General features: G+C 42.1%; 1 protein-coding gene across 9 annotated transcripts in view; it reads right to left on the bottom strand.

The window, feature by feature from the left end:
- Positions 1–14,147, bottom strand: part of Heatr5a (HEAT repeat containing 5A) — a 106,809-nt gene that overhangs the window by 72,016 nt on the left and 20,646 nt on the right. For 7 of the 9 annotated variants that reach the window (XM_085697662.2, XM_087911803.1, XM_085697666.2 and 4 more), the window contains 4 exons: positions 8,455–8,615; positions 6,762–7,017; positions 5,553–5,708; positions 2,163–2,413 (listed from right to left, as the gene is read on the bottom strand). In XM_085697662.2, the coding sequence (XP_085553788.1) occupies positions 2,163–2,413; positions 5,553–5,708; positions 6,762–7,017; positions 8,455–8,615 (824 nt within the window). The remainder of the gene's footprint in view (positions 1–2,162; positions 2,414–5,552; positions 5,709–6,761; positions 7,018–8,454; positions 8,616–14,147) is intronic. The other 2 variants (XM_085697658.2, XM_048415388.3) reach the window with 1 other exon arrangement.

The following is a 14,147-nucleotide window of genomic DNA, read 5'->3' as shown; positions in this document are numbered from 1 at the left end:
ATTCTTTGTAAGCATGCGTGACAATGCTGTAGGCTATTCAAAACACTGCTGTCTAGATTTCTCATTTACTTCGCTTAAAGCAATTAACCTCTTTAATCAGTAATTACCAGAAAAGCTTCATTATAGAAGCTTCCCTTTATAAAATTCTATACACAAACCTGAGACTTTAAAGGCTCATAATGGCCCTCCCAAGAGCAGTGCAGCAGAATTCCACAAAATATTACATTAAAAGTCTCTAAACCAGATGGTGTAAACAACAGGGAATAATCAGGGATTCCAAGGTGAGCATCCTGTGTGTTTAAAGGGTCCCGAGCCTGAGAAAGATTCTGCTACCAATCTGGACAGACAGCAGCACAGGAGCTGCATACACAGCTCCTAGAGGGCAGTTCCTATAGGCTGAGCACGGCTTCCACAGTTCACAGATGACACTCAGAAAAAGAAAGGCCAAAACGTCCAACTTAGTCAAATCAGGACAAGAGGGCATGTGAAGAAATTTCACATGTATGAGGTCAAAATTAATGAGATTTGAGGACGAACTTCATTAATACACACAATGATGATAACATGTTAGCTCTATTATAACTAAAAAGAGGAGGAGCTGGAGAGATGGCTCAGCAGGTAAGAATACCTACTGCTCTTGCAGAATACCCATGTTCAGTTCCCAGCACTCACATGGTGGTTTACAATCATCCATAACTCCAATTTCATGGGATCCAATACTATCCTCTGACCTCCGTGGGCACCAGGCATGAATGAGGTGCACACACATACACAGACAGGGGAACACTCATACAAATAAGATATAAGATAAAGGAAAATTTTGAAAAGGTACTTCTCCAAGTAGTTACCTAGTTTGTTATAATGACACTGATAATACTAACGAGATGTTTGGAATTTTTTAATAGAACTGATTCCTTTTGTTGTTGTTGTTTGCTTGTTTGTTTTTTTGAGGTAGGATCTCTCTGTGTAGTCCTGGCTGTCTTGGAACTAACTCTGTAGACTAGGCTGGCCTCGAACTCAAAGATCTGCCTACCTCTGCCTCCTGAGTGTTGAGATTAAAGGCGTGTGCCACCACCACACTGAACCCTGACTACTTTTGGAGGGAAGTGAAAAAGACATTTCAAGTCTCAGTTTTATCACTAAGCTATTCCCTATTACTGGTTAATTACTGCTTTAGGTGCTTAGTAGAAAGAATGAGGCTGTAAGTATTTATTTAGAAGAAATAAAATTATGAGTTCACAGCGATAATTTCAATTTAACTTATAAACTTTTATTTAGCTTTCTTCTTTCTCTCCCCACCTCCGAGACAGGGTTTTTCTGTAGCTTTGAAGTTTGTCCTGGAACTAGCTCTTGCAGACCAGGCTGGTCTCGAACTCACAGAGATCCACCCATCTCTGTCTCCCGAGTGCTGGGATTAAAGGCATGTGCCACCATCGCTCGGCTATTTAACATTCTTGATTCTGTAATTATAGCAATCATCTTTTTTTTATATGGAAAATCTTAGCTCCTAAAAATATTAATTATTTATCTACTTTATACAACTATATGTAAACTAATTCAGACGACACCAATATTGACAATAACTAAGTTTATTGAATGGCACTTAGGTTTTCTTTCATAAATCTATTTGTCTTTTACATTTTTTTTTTTTTTTGAGACAGGGTTCCACTAAATAGTCCAGGCTACTCCCCAACTCCTGATCCTTATGGCCTTACAGGTAAGCACAGTCAGGCTTGTAATGGTATTTTTAAAGAGCAGGAGATGTATACACTATTGAGAAGGCAGAGTATTCAGTGGGATTTTAAACAGACATACATGGCGAGGCTGGATATACTGCAGAGTCTGTTACTACACAGAGATCTTTCTAATCAAAGCACGGGACATAACCCCTCCCCCACCCCAGTGGGGTCAAAGCCAGGACCTGCGCACACCACACAAATACTCATCTGTGAGTCCTGCATTGTAGGTCAGGAAGTATTCCTTGAGAAAAGTGAGGACAACCATTATTTTCCAGAGAGACTGTTGCTAGTGTTCAACATGAGGAGTAACCAGGCAGTTGTTTAAGACAGCTGTTGCACATGACTTTAACTGGGGACATACCAACAGCCACCCATTTTCAGGAAAATCTGAACGTATCTCTACATAGAGAATGAAATCATTACCTTGCCCTTTTCATGAGGAATTCCCAAAGGACAGTGTGCCACTGCACCTAGCAAAGCCGCCACAGCAAAACTAAAGCCAGTCACTGCTTCTGGTGAAGACTTAAGTGAGGTGATCCGGTCTAGGCAACGATCTAAGAGAGGTGTCAGCTGGGAAGGCAACGCCACAGCAATGCAGTGCAAGCACCAAGCTGCTGCCAGCCGAACAGAAATGCTGGGGTGCAGAGTCATTGAAATGACGCCATCCAGAAGGCCTGGAGGGACAGAGCAAAACAACTTATGTACACAGACAGAACTCATTTAAGCCAGACAGTCAAAAGAATAGACAGCCACCTATATATAAAATATACTACTTATATGAAAAACCAAATTACAATGAAAAAAGTGAGATGTAATTAAATTGCTTTTGTTTTTTGTTTGTTTTTTTGAGACAGGGTTTTTCTGTGTAATACCCACGGCTGTCCTGGAACTCTGCAGACCAGGTTGGCCTTGAATTCAAGAGATCCACCTGCTTCTGCCCAGAGTGCTGGAATCAAAGGCCATAGCACCACTGACCTGTTTTTGTTTTTTAATGGAGAGGTCACTTGTCGTATTAGCTCATTAAAATAGGCTTATGCCAAGTCAATACACAAATAAAACTTTTATTTCTTGCTGTTTTTCATAATTTACCTTTAGATCATTTGTAATTCAGTACTGTACTAGTAACATAAAAATTACCAGTACATAACAAAATCACCTTTAAGAAGTCAGACCTTGTCCAAACCCCCCTTTAAAAAGAGATTGTTTTACTGTTTCTAATTATGTGTGTGCTCATGTGAGTGCAGGTGCCTGCAGAGGACAGAGGCACCAGATCCCCTGAGCTGGAGTTGCAGGCAGTTGTGAGCTTCCTGCATGGGTGTTGGGCTGGAACTCAGGGTTCCACTCTCTTCACCTCTAAGTCATCTTCCCAGCTTACTTACTCCTCTAAAAACTCTCTCCAGCACATTACAGACATGGTAAAATGCTTCTTATTTACCACATGGCTCTTATCTAAGAGCAACTTCTAAAATCGAGGTTTCACCAGGACCTTGGTGGTCTAACCCGCTAACCCATTACAAAATGACAGAGTACAGTGAACAGGAACAAGTTTCTCTTTACTATGATTCAAGCAGACCTTTGAGATATGGACGTTTCCTGCCGACTGCTACAGAAATTTAAAGAGCTTACAGACACAAACATGATGCAAACACAAAGGTACTCAGCAGGAACATGACACAGGAAGGATTACAGAAAAGACACCAGTCACTACAGACCACATCTTACAGGATTCAGTGACACGAGAGGCCCTAAGCAGGGAATGGCAGCACTGGGAAGTAGAGTCACCAGGGGCTGGGATGGGCCGGCGGGCATGGCCAGGGCCAGATTCTCTTTTGGGATGATAAAAACATCCTGTAGTTAAGCAGGGGTGGTAATCATATACTGTGAACTCTCGAAACCACTGAGTTGCATTATTTAAAGCAGCGGACTTCCTGTTATTGAAGATATGACAATGTTGACAAATTATTCTAAAATATGAAAAATTATTATCAGAAGACTACTTATTATATAAAGATCCTTGAGGCACCGATGAGAGGAACCCTACAGATAGTATGGTTTCCACTGCAGCGGAGAGAGGGCTAGGCTTTCTTCTAAGTTTTTCCATTACAGTAAATGTCTTCAGAAAGAGGAATGAGGAGAATTAGAAAATAACTTTTTCATCTTTTTGTAAAGACAGGATCTCACCATGGAGGCCTTTGTCTTCTGAGTGCTGAGATTAAAGGTGTGCATCTCATCACACCTCTCCAAAGAACAACCTTTAGTTACAAAAGGGGAAAAAGGCAAACGAACCACCAAATTAAAAAAAAAAAAAAGCAACAGAAAGCTCCTCAGATATCCACCCATCCATTAGTTTGTTGTAGAATATTATTTTAAGGTGTGTTACTTTTATTTATACTCTGGAACATTTGTTTAATGATGCAAAGATGTGTTTGGTTAAATAAAATTCACCTGCAGTCCAGAGGCTCAGTCAGTGACTAGCTGACAGGAAGTCGTAGGAGGAGCCAGAAGGGGTTATAAGGAGGGGCAAGAAAAAGCACAGGACTCCTTGGGAGATAGATGTGAGATGAACTGCTATTCAGCCTCTCTGGGAAGCAGGATTCTACCTCAACCTTTGAATCTGAGTTCTTTAGCGAGACAGAGATTTAGATAAATTCTCTTAGTTTTGAAAGGGTTGGTGCCTGAGGGAACAGAATTTCCCAGGCTGAGGCTCTTGTGGCCTAGCCACTGCTGGGAGCAGGTGAGTTGCAGTTGCAGACTAGGATAGCTGTAGATTAAAAGGCAGAAACTGATGGAGGAGGGTTATCTGTCTATTGTGTTATTTTCATTGGTCAATAAAGAGACTGCCTTGGCCCCTTGATAGGACAGAAAATTAGGTAGGCAGAGTAAACAGAACAGAATGCTGGGAAGAGGGCTATGAGCCAGACGTCATGGAGCCAGCCACCAGGTCAGACATGCTGAATCTTTCCCGGTAAGCCACCACCTCGTGGTGCTACACAGATTATTAGAAATGGGTTAATCAAGATGTGAGAGTTAGCCAGTAACTAACTCTCTAGAGATAATGGGCCAGGCAGTGTTTTAATGAATACAATTTGTGTGTTGTTATTTTCTGGGACTAAGCTAGCCGTGTGGGAGCCGGGTGAGGCGAAAAGCAGGCCTGCCCACAGCCCCTCACTACAAGAAACCATTTGGTATGGGACAATGGTCTATATGTCAATTATGTTTTAAATAAATACTGATTGCCAAGTAGCCAGGCAGGAAGTATAGGTGGGACAACCAGACAGGAAGTAGAGGGCGGGTCAATAAGAGCAGGAGTATTCTGGGAAGCCCATTCCTCCCCAGTGCTGTCCAGACACAGAAGAAGGAAGATGTGACCTGCCCTGCTGAAAAAGGTACCGAGCCATGTGGCTAACATATACTAGAATAATGGTAATATAAGTTATAAGAGTTAATAAGAAGCCTGAGCTAATGGACCAATCAGTTTATAACTTATGTAGACCTCTGTGTGATTTTCTTTGGGACCTAATGACTGTGGGAACTGGGCAGAACAGAAAACTCAGTCAACAACCATTAAAAAAGAGGACAACATTTATTTATCATTTTTAAGTTTTACTTTGTGTGTGTGTTATGTGTGAGTGTATGTGCAGGTGCCCTTGGAGGCAGGAAGAGGGCATCAGATCCCTTGAGCTGAGTTAACTCGTGGTTCTAAGCTACCAGCTATGGCTGCTTTATGTTTGCTCTAGCTTACTCATATGAAGGAGATTTCTTCCTCAAGTACAAGTGGAATACAGTATTGAGATAGTCACAAGCAACAGTTACCTGTACTGGACTCCTGCAGCAAAGGTGCGGCTGTAGTGCCAAGACCGTGTATGAGATTTCCAAGTTCTTGTAATGCACAAACCAGCGCATGTTGGCTGGCTGCTACATCCGTGGAACTGAGCCGGGTTTCCAAATTACCATCACTCAACACAGCATCTGATGGAAACACAGGAATCACTTATGCATCACATTTATAAACACAATGTTATAGGAAGTCAGCGATAAGAGCAAAAAGGCATAAGGGCCAAAGTGATTCAGGACACCCACTTGATCAGTAGGAAACCCAGGGTAAGTGGAGTGTTTAAATTCACAATCACATAGGAAATTAACGGACCTTGGAATAAGATAAATCTTGAAAAAAATTTTTTAGATCATTGATTTTACTATCTTACACATATGAGCACTTTGACTGCATGTATATGTGTGCAACATGCATGTGCTTTGGTGCCTGAAGTCAGATGAAGGTGTCAGATCCCTTGGGACTGGAGTTACAAACAGTTATGAGTCACCATGTGGGTGCTGGGAATTGAACCCAGGTCCTCTGTATGAACAACAAGGACTCTAAACCACCGAGCCAACTCTCCAGCCCCTAAACTAAGATTCAATTCAAGCAACATGATCAGATCCCTTGTTACCCTGTCAGCTATGGACAATGGAAAAGAAAACTCAGGATTAATACTTCTCCACCTTTAAGCCAAGACCAAGTGTAAGAAAATCAGGGTGATCAGAGTGGACAATATAAAACCTGAAATGGCCTGTTTAAAAACAGCAATTTGAACTTTATAGGAACCATAACATGAATCCTGAGGAACTGTCACGACCAGATTTTAAAGTTTTTGTAAAGGGACTGGAGAAGTGGTTAGTTCAGTTGTTAAAAGCATTTGCTGCTCTTCCAGAGGACTTGGTTCCCAGCACCCATGCTGGGTGGCTCACAACCACTCAAGATTCAGGGGATCTGATGCCCTCTTCTGGCCTCCTTGGGCACTCAACATGCATGTGTGTACACAGCACACATGAATACGGCTATACATACACACGAATAAATAATAAACTGGTTTTTTCATTCTTTTTTATTGTTTTCATTGAGCTATATATTTTTCTATAAACTGTTTTTAAAAATATTTTTGTTATAGTAATATGGCAGCCCTGCTTTTTCAAAGGGTGGTGCGTCTGATACTGGTGAGCCAGACTCTCTTAGTAGATCCATACCCACAACTTTCTTTAGCTTCCAGATGGCCTGGCAGATATCCTTCGCAGCAGCAATTTGAGCCTTTTCTCCAAGAAGGCCTCCTACAGTCGCTCGAAGGATAAATGAAACGCAACGGCGACAGCAGACAGCATCAGTCTGAGTTTGGGTGGCTTTAGAATTCAACTGGGACACAAGGCTTAGGATATGAGAAAGAAAGACTTCAAAATTCTTCTCTAGCCAAGCTCCTCCTAATGTTGAAACAAATACCACGTAAGCCTAAAAAGAAAGCAATTTCAAATTAACATTTTTTTTTTTGTTCACAAAAATGTGCAGAATTTCCCCTACACATCATATTCCTTTCTGACTTAGTCACTTGGGAGACGTTAGTGTAGCATGAGCAGTTGTCTATGGCAAGACTGACGCGCCAGTCTCTCAATGCGGACTCCACCTACGTGGTGCCTCTACTCTACTTTGTCAGGCTCTGTTTAATGTTCAGTAGAGAGAAACTGCCAGATACTTTGTAAAATGTGTCCCTAGCTTCTGGGAACAAAGGCTGGAAGTTATTTAACCTTCTGAACAAGCAAGCTGAATTCAAACACAGGAGCACATTGTATGAGCTAACCCCCAACACTGTAACTCCTAAGGATTGTTCTAGAAGCGAGGGAGAGTTTGCAGTGAGATCTTGCTGCTCTTTCTCTCCAGAATGCCAACAGTTACTGACTCCAGGTACAAAGACAGCAGTCTTCTCAAGAAGTACATGACAAGGAAACAGTACAGTCACACTGGAGAGCTCACACCTTCAGGAGCTGGCCATCCAGCACAATCCATCAGGAAGCATGTGGATATTTAGTTTATTTTAAATTGTTCATTTAAAATGTTCAGCATGCAATGACTTCATTTTTGGCTGGACATAGTAAATTTTAGGGATTCAGCCAAGGACTCTGTACACAGCAGGGAAGTGCCCCTGCTAGCTGAGCTTCACCTCCAGTCCAGCATGAACTTCCCGAATCATGACACTTAGGAAAAAGACTTGGGAGGAGGATGCAGTGCCTTTTGCATTGTTTTATTATGAGAAACCTTTCTAAGGATTTAGCTTTAAAACTTGTGCTTAGGGGGCTGGAGAGATGGCTCAGAGGTTAAGAGCATTGCCTGCTCTTCCAAAGGTCCTGAGTTCAATTCCCAGCAACCACATGGTGGCTCACAACCATCTGTAATGGGGTCTGGTGCCCTCTTCTGGCCTGCAAGCATACACACAGACAGAATATTGTATAGATAATAAATAAATAAATATTAAAAAAAAACCAAACTTGTGCTTAGGATGGAAAATTACAGAGCAAAAATATAGACTGCACACCATAATCTTTTGTAGGGGTTAAAATCATGTTATCTTGATACATTAAATGATAAGTACTACTATTTGAACTGTACTGCATGAGCATACATAAACACAGAGGAAGAGATGTTAAGCCTTAAGATACATGACAGTGCCAGGAGGAAAAACTGATTATAATTTAAAGGAAATAAGTAAAACTTTTTATGACAAATCATATTTGGGTTACAAGAGTCTCTTAACTTGTAACCTTGTTTTCAAAAACTACTTTTGCTTCACCGTATCTCTCTGTGAAGGTGAACATAATTAGCAACCTCGCACCATGGACTCAGATACTAAAACTGTCAGTGCAGGCCAGTGGGAGTTACCCGTAGGTCACCGACCTGAGTGACTCCCACGCGCACGTCCCTGCTGACCGAACTGCTTCCTTTCAGCATATCTCCACTGGCTCGGAGGAATCCTGAACTCCCACGCAGAAACCCTGTTCCCAGCAATTCCAGAACTTCCTCCAGAGAGACTCTGCGAGCACTTTGCCTCGAGGCTGCTACAACAAAGAACAAAAGAGCAATTCATAGTTTACAGACTCAACTTTAATGTGCAATCCTTTTATTTTGGGGGCTGGAGAGTCATCCAGGGACCTGTGCACATTAAGTGCATGCTCAGCTGCTGAGCTACACCTCCAGCCAGGCATACACGGCCTCTAGTTGCCAAAGCAAGCATATTGACAGAAAAAGTAAAAATCCAAATGTAATGCAAAGTCCACAGGAGATTCCATATATTAATAAACAGAAAAAGGCACATGACGATTTAACAGTCTATCAGAATGAGCCCTGGAAGGTCTGGGATGTACTGTGCGGTACAATGCTTGCCTAGAACACACACAGAGCTGTAGGTTCAATCCTCAGCCCCGGGGAAAGAGCCCGAAGCCCTTTGACGGACATCTTCATGCTACGCCACTCCGTGATCCTGCTCCACGGCTTCCTTTCCTCAAAGACATGAAAAGGCAAGCAAGTGATCTCAGCACAAGAGGAACTCCAACCAAACGCGCACGCATCATCACAGATGAAGACGCGACGCGATAGCGCACTGCAGAGCTGAAGAAGGGACTGGAGAGATGGCACGGCTGCTCTAAGAGAACCCAAGACTGGTTCCAGCAGCCACTGTAGGGGCTGTAACTTCAACTCCAAAGCCTCTGGAACTACACTCATCGGCACAAACTCCTGTACACACACAACACACAATTAAAATAAAGTAGTCAGGCAGTGGTGGCGCAGGCCTTTAGTCCCAGCACTCGGGAGGCAGAGGCAGGTGGATCTCTGTGAGTTTGAGGGTAGCTTGGTCTACAGAGAGCTAGTTCCAGGACAGCCAGGGCTGTTACACAGAGAAACCCTGTCTTGAAAAAACAGACAAACAAAACCCCAAAAATATATTAATTAACAAAAATCTTTAAAAAACAGAAATACTAAAATCAAAACATGAATTTTTCCAAATATTCTATAACTTTTCACAAAATTTACACAAGGTAACCATCATGCTTTCTTGTTAAAATTTCTCAACTGGCAAATATGACTTTTATTATTTTATCAGTCCCTTAAATGAAATAGTAGGATCATAACAACTACTAAAATTGGTTCTTAGATTTTAACAATGAAAAGGCCAGTTAGGGCAGGAATTCAAGAATGTCTTTTGTCTATATTTCTGAATTTCTAATTATAAACACCTTAAAAAGAAGACCTTAAAAAAAAAAACCCTCATTTTTACCATCTTTACTCTTACCACCTGAGCACTAGTGGTAAAAAGCTCAGACCCCAAAACTCAAACCATACAGTAGCAGAGAAATTAACTTTCATTAACATCTACTCCAGAGTCTGAGGAAGAGAAAACTAGCCGAGGCCAATGAGAATCTATGCAGGAATCTGAAGAAACACAATGAACAGCACAAACCTCCTCCCCTGGGCGTGTAAACCCCAGGAAGGTGAACAATAAATACGAGCAACACATTACAGTCCATTAACAGTGCCTGGCCACGGAGACGGAAGGTAAGGTGGGGAACACTGGGTGACGGCGAGCGTGATGCTAGATAGACTCAGGGTGTGTGAACTGAGCAGAAGGGCAGGGCAATCAGGCATGTGCACACCTGGGAAACAGTCTGTAGGCCTTTTCTTCTAGGCAAAAAGGTTTCAAAGAGCAATACTGAGTACCCACTGAGTCCGAGCAAAGCAGGGTGGATGGAGCCATGAAGGTTAGCTAACAGACAGGCCAGAGGAGAAGACGGGAGAGAGCGCGGCAAAGAGAGAGCACATCGACCTTGTAGATCAGCACAGCAAAGGGGAGAGGCCAGGAGAAGAAGGATGCTATCAACCCTTCTGCTGCTCTGGTGACACTAGACTATAGAGGGGACAGAGCCACGAGATGGAGCCACTAGAAGTGATCTGTAAATTCAAGCTAAGGGACAAAGGTGAGTCAGGGAAGGGAAGGGTGGGTCTCAGAAGATTACATTTCTCGAATTACAAAAATAAAAAAAGAGAAAAGCTGCAAGAAGGGTATAGTCAACTCCCAAACACTTTGTACCTAGGCTCCTCACATTTCATTCCTTTTTCATTTTGAAGAATAGATTTTTGGCCAGTTGTTTTATAGAATGGCTGATTCCAACGGGTCCGGTATTTCATCAGCGTTCTGGTGGAGAACCACCTAATAGTTTCTCTAAGTAGCTTAGCTTTGAAGAGTTGGGTAAGGTTAGCCTTCTCAATGTATTCGCCTTGAGATTATTTGAAAGTGCTATATAGCTTCTATCCAGGATCCACCAGGAAGACCTGTGTAGATTTTCACTACAACTGCAGAAAGGTCTTACCCCTCCCCCCCCCTGCAGTGGCCAGCCGCCATGCTACCCATGAAAGCAGCTCTTCCCGTCTACTGGTGCCCTAGACTCAGCATGGCCTCATAGATCTCTTATTCAACAGTTATAAGGGTTTCTATCACTAGCCATTTTGATACTGGGTTTGAGCTGGACGCATCTCTCTATAACACAAATGCTTCCTGGTTTTACAGATGCTCAAGGCTCATCCTGAATCTGGGGCTCTGCCCCAGAACTAAGCATGCTTCAGAGTCTCAACTCTGGATGAATTTATAGTTCAGCTGAACAGATGCTAAGTACCAGAGGAGTCAAAGGTGACTCATGAATTTTGGACTAAGTACCCAGGAAGGCTCTGTGGATGTAGTGCTTACCTAGCACAGACAAACCTTGGACTTTATCGCTGGTGCTTTATAAACTGGGCATGGTGGGGTAAACCCACAAATTCCAAATAAGAAACTAAAACTAGAAGCACTGTGTGATATAGCCATCCCATTTGTAACTATTTACTTGAGAGAACTGAAACTGGAATTCCAAAGTATGATGGCTAATCTTGGTTGTCAACTTGCCCACAACTAGAATTAACTAAAACTCAAGCAACTGGACCACTTGTGATGTGGAATATTCCTTTACACTGTATGAATATATGTCGCTGTGACTGGTTTAATAAAGAAGCTAACAGGTCAATAGCTCAACAGAATCAGGTTACTCAAGAGCATCAGACAAAGAATGCGGGAAAGAAGGACGACGCCTAGAGTCACCAGCAGATGCAGAGAGCAGCAAGATGGGGATGCCATAGTGAGAAAGGGTACCAGGCTAGATGGCAGAGCATAGACAAGAAATACAAGGGTAAAAAAGGAAAAGAAAATATGAGTTAATTTAAATGTAAGAGTTAGCTAGTAGCAAGCCTGAGCTATTGTTTGAACATTTGTAATTAATATAAACCTTAGTGTGTTTATTTGGAAGCAGCTGACGACAGAAAATGTTTACATTCTGAGAACTTTCCTTGTTTGGATATTTGAGGTGGAAGACCTCAAATAAATCTGGGCCACCTCTTTGGTGGACATCCACATAAAAAGACACTGAAGAAGGAAGATTTTGATTTCTGTCTGTTTGTCTTCATTCTTATGGGCAAGTTCATCTGTTCTGTGGCTGAGCCATTTCCTTTCCTGGTGTTAAAGCCTTCAGGACTCCAGTGTGGACTGAAATCTGGCAGCTCTCTAGGACCTCTCTGGGACTCCGGCACCAGATTAGGACAGCTGAGGCAGTCAGTCTTGTGGACTGGACAACTACCAGATCCTTGGCATTTCTGTCAGGAGACAGCCATTGTTGAACTATCTGGACCACAATCTCTAAGCCACTTTAATAAATCCCTTTTATAGATATGTTTATTCTATCACGTCCATTCCTTCAGAGAAGCCTGGCCAATAAAGAGATTAGTATATCTACTAATCTACTGCAATTATATCTACTGCAATACTATTCTCAACAGCTAAGACACATGTGCAACAATCTTAATGGCCACCAACTAGTGCACTGATAAATCAAATGTAGTGTATACACACAACAGAATAATACTGAGTCTTTTTACAAAGGAATTATGGAATGTGTCACAAAGCATGGATAGATGACAAGAACCTCGTGTAGGAAGTGAGTCAGGCTGTGGACGGCACTCAGTTGGAACAGTTTCCTCAAGGGCACACAGCCCTGGGTTTGATCCCCAGAACTGCATAAAGCTTGTAAGCTGACACATGCCTGTGATCCCCGCACTCGGAGATAATGGAGGAGAATCAGATGTTCAAGATGATCCTCGACTATGTAACAAGTTCAAGGCTACCCTGGGATACTCTCAATAAAACAAAGTGAAAAACACAACACAACTAAGACTTGCAGATCATACACAACAAAGTAGAATTTAAAGATGCAAAATGAATCTCCAATAAAAGAATAGGCCAAAGTTTCACTGTGGGTACAACTGATTCTTCCTTTCCTTAGTCGAATTTCATTCTATAGGAGGGCAGAGGTTAAGTTCTTTGCACTTTTATTATGCAGTTCTACACTGTGCTTTTTACTCCATCTGTGTAGTACTGCTAAGGACAATCTAGGGAGGTGTGGAATTAACATTGCTATGAGAGTTTGAATAAACATATGTTCTAACCTCAATTTCTTCCTTTTTATATCTCTCTCTTTTTTTAAATTTATTTATTTGTTTATAAAAATTTCCACTTCCTCCCCTCCTCCCCATACCCTCCCATTTCCCCCACTCCCTCTCCTCCCCCCCCAACTCCTTCCCCTCCTTCCTCTCCAGTCCTAAGAGCAGTCAGTGTTTCCTGCCCTGTGGGAAGTGCAAGTTCCTCCCCTCTCCCTACAGGTCTAGGAAGGTGAGCTTCCAAACAGACTAGGATCCCAGAAAGCTAGTACATGCAGACAAAACAAGACCCAGTGCCGTTTTTATATCTCTTAAATGCAATTCTTTTCTTTCTGGTTTGGGGTGTGTGTCTTCTTCCCAGGATAGCCCGCCTGATCCCCCCAAATAAGAATGTGTGAGTGAATCACAAGAGTACAAAAACCACGGTGAAAAGAAATTTCCTGTTATGACTGTTAGGGTTGTGGGTCTCACTTGGAGAATGAGATGATTGTACCCAAAGGTTTGCTATTGTTTCCCCCATGATTCTAACATGATGCCACTTCCGTCTTCTCTTACCCCTAGCTGAGGAGCAATGTTTTAGAGAAACAGTGGACTTTCCCTCTAGATAACAATGAAGTACTTCTTTATTAATGTTTTTCAAATAATGTACATACAAATTACATAGAGTGCCTGATAAAGTAAGCATTTAGATTAAACTGGATGGGCCTTAGGGTTTCACACATCTTAAAACCACTCAGGCTATGCCTTCTGGTCTGAGTTATCTGAGTCAAGGTCTAGAGAAGTTACGGTTTCATTTCTGTGAGCGTTTTTATCTTTGAGGATACAGGATAAAGTATTCAGTTATTCATCAGCGCTTTGCACATACTGTATATAGTATATAGAATCTTCGTTCTCAAAAACATCCTCTCCTTGCTTACAGCTCAGAGAATATAAAGAGGGACCAACACTAACAAAAGAAAACTGTCCAAACAGAGTACAGTCTACACATCTGTTTGAAATTATCCACATCAGCTATGCCCTTTACCAATCTAGACATTAACAAGCCAGATATAACAAAATATAGCCTTAAAATAACT

This window comes from Myodes glareolus, chromosome 11, assembly GCF_982192425.1.
Source record: "Myodes glareolus chromosome 11, mMyoGla1.1, whole genome shotgun sequence".
Lineage (NCBI taxonomy): Eukaryota > Metazoa > Chordata > Mammalia > Rodentia > Cricetidae > Myodes > Myodes glareolus.
This window is presented reverse-complemented; position numbering and strand designations above follow the sequence as displayed.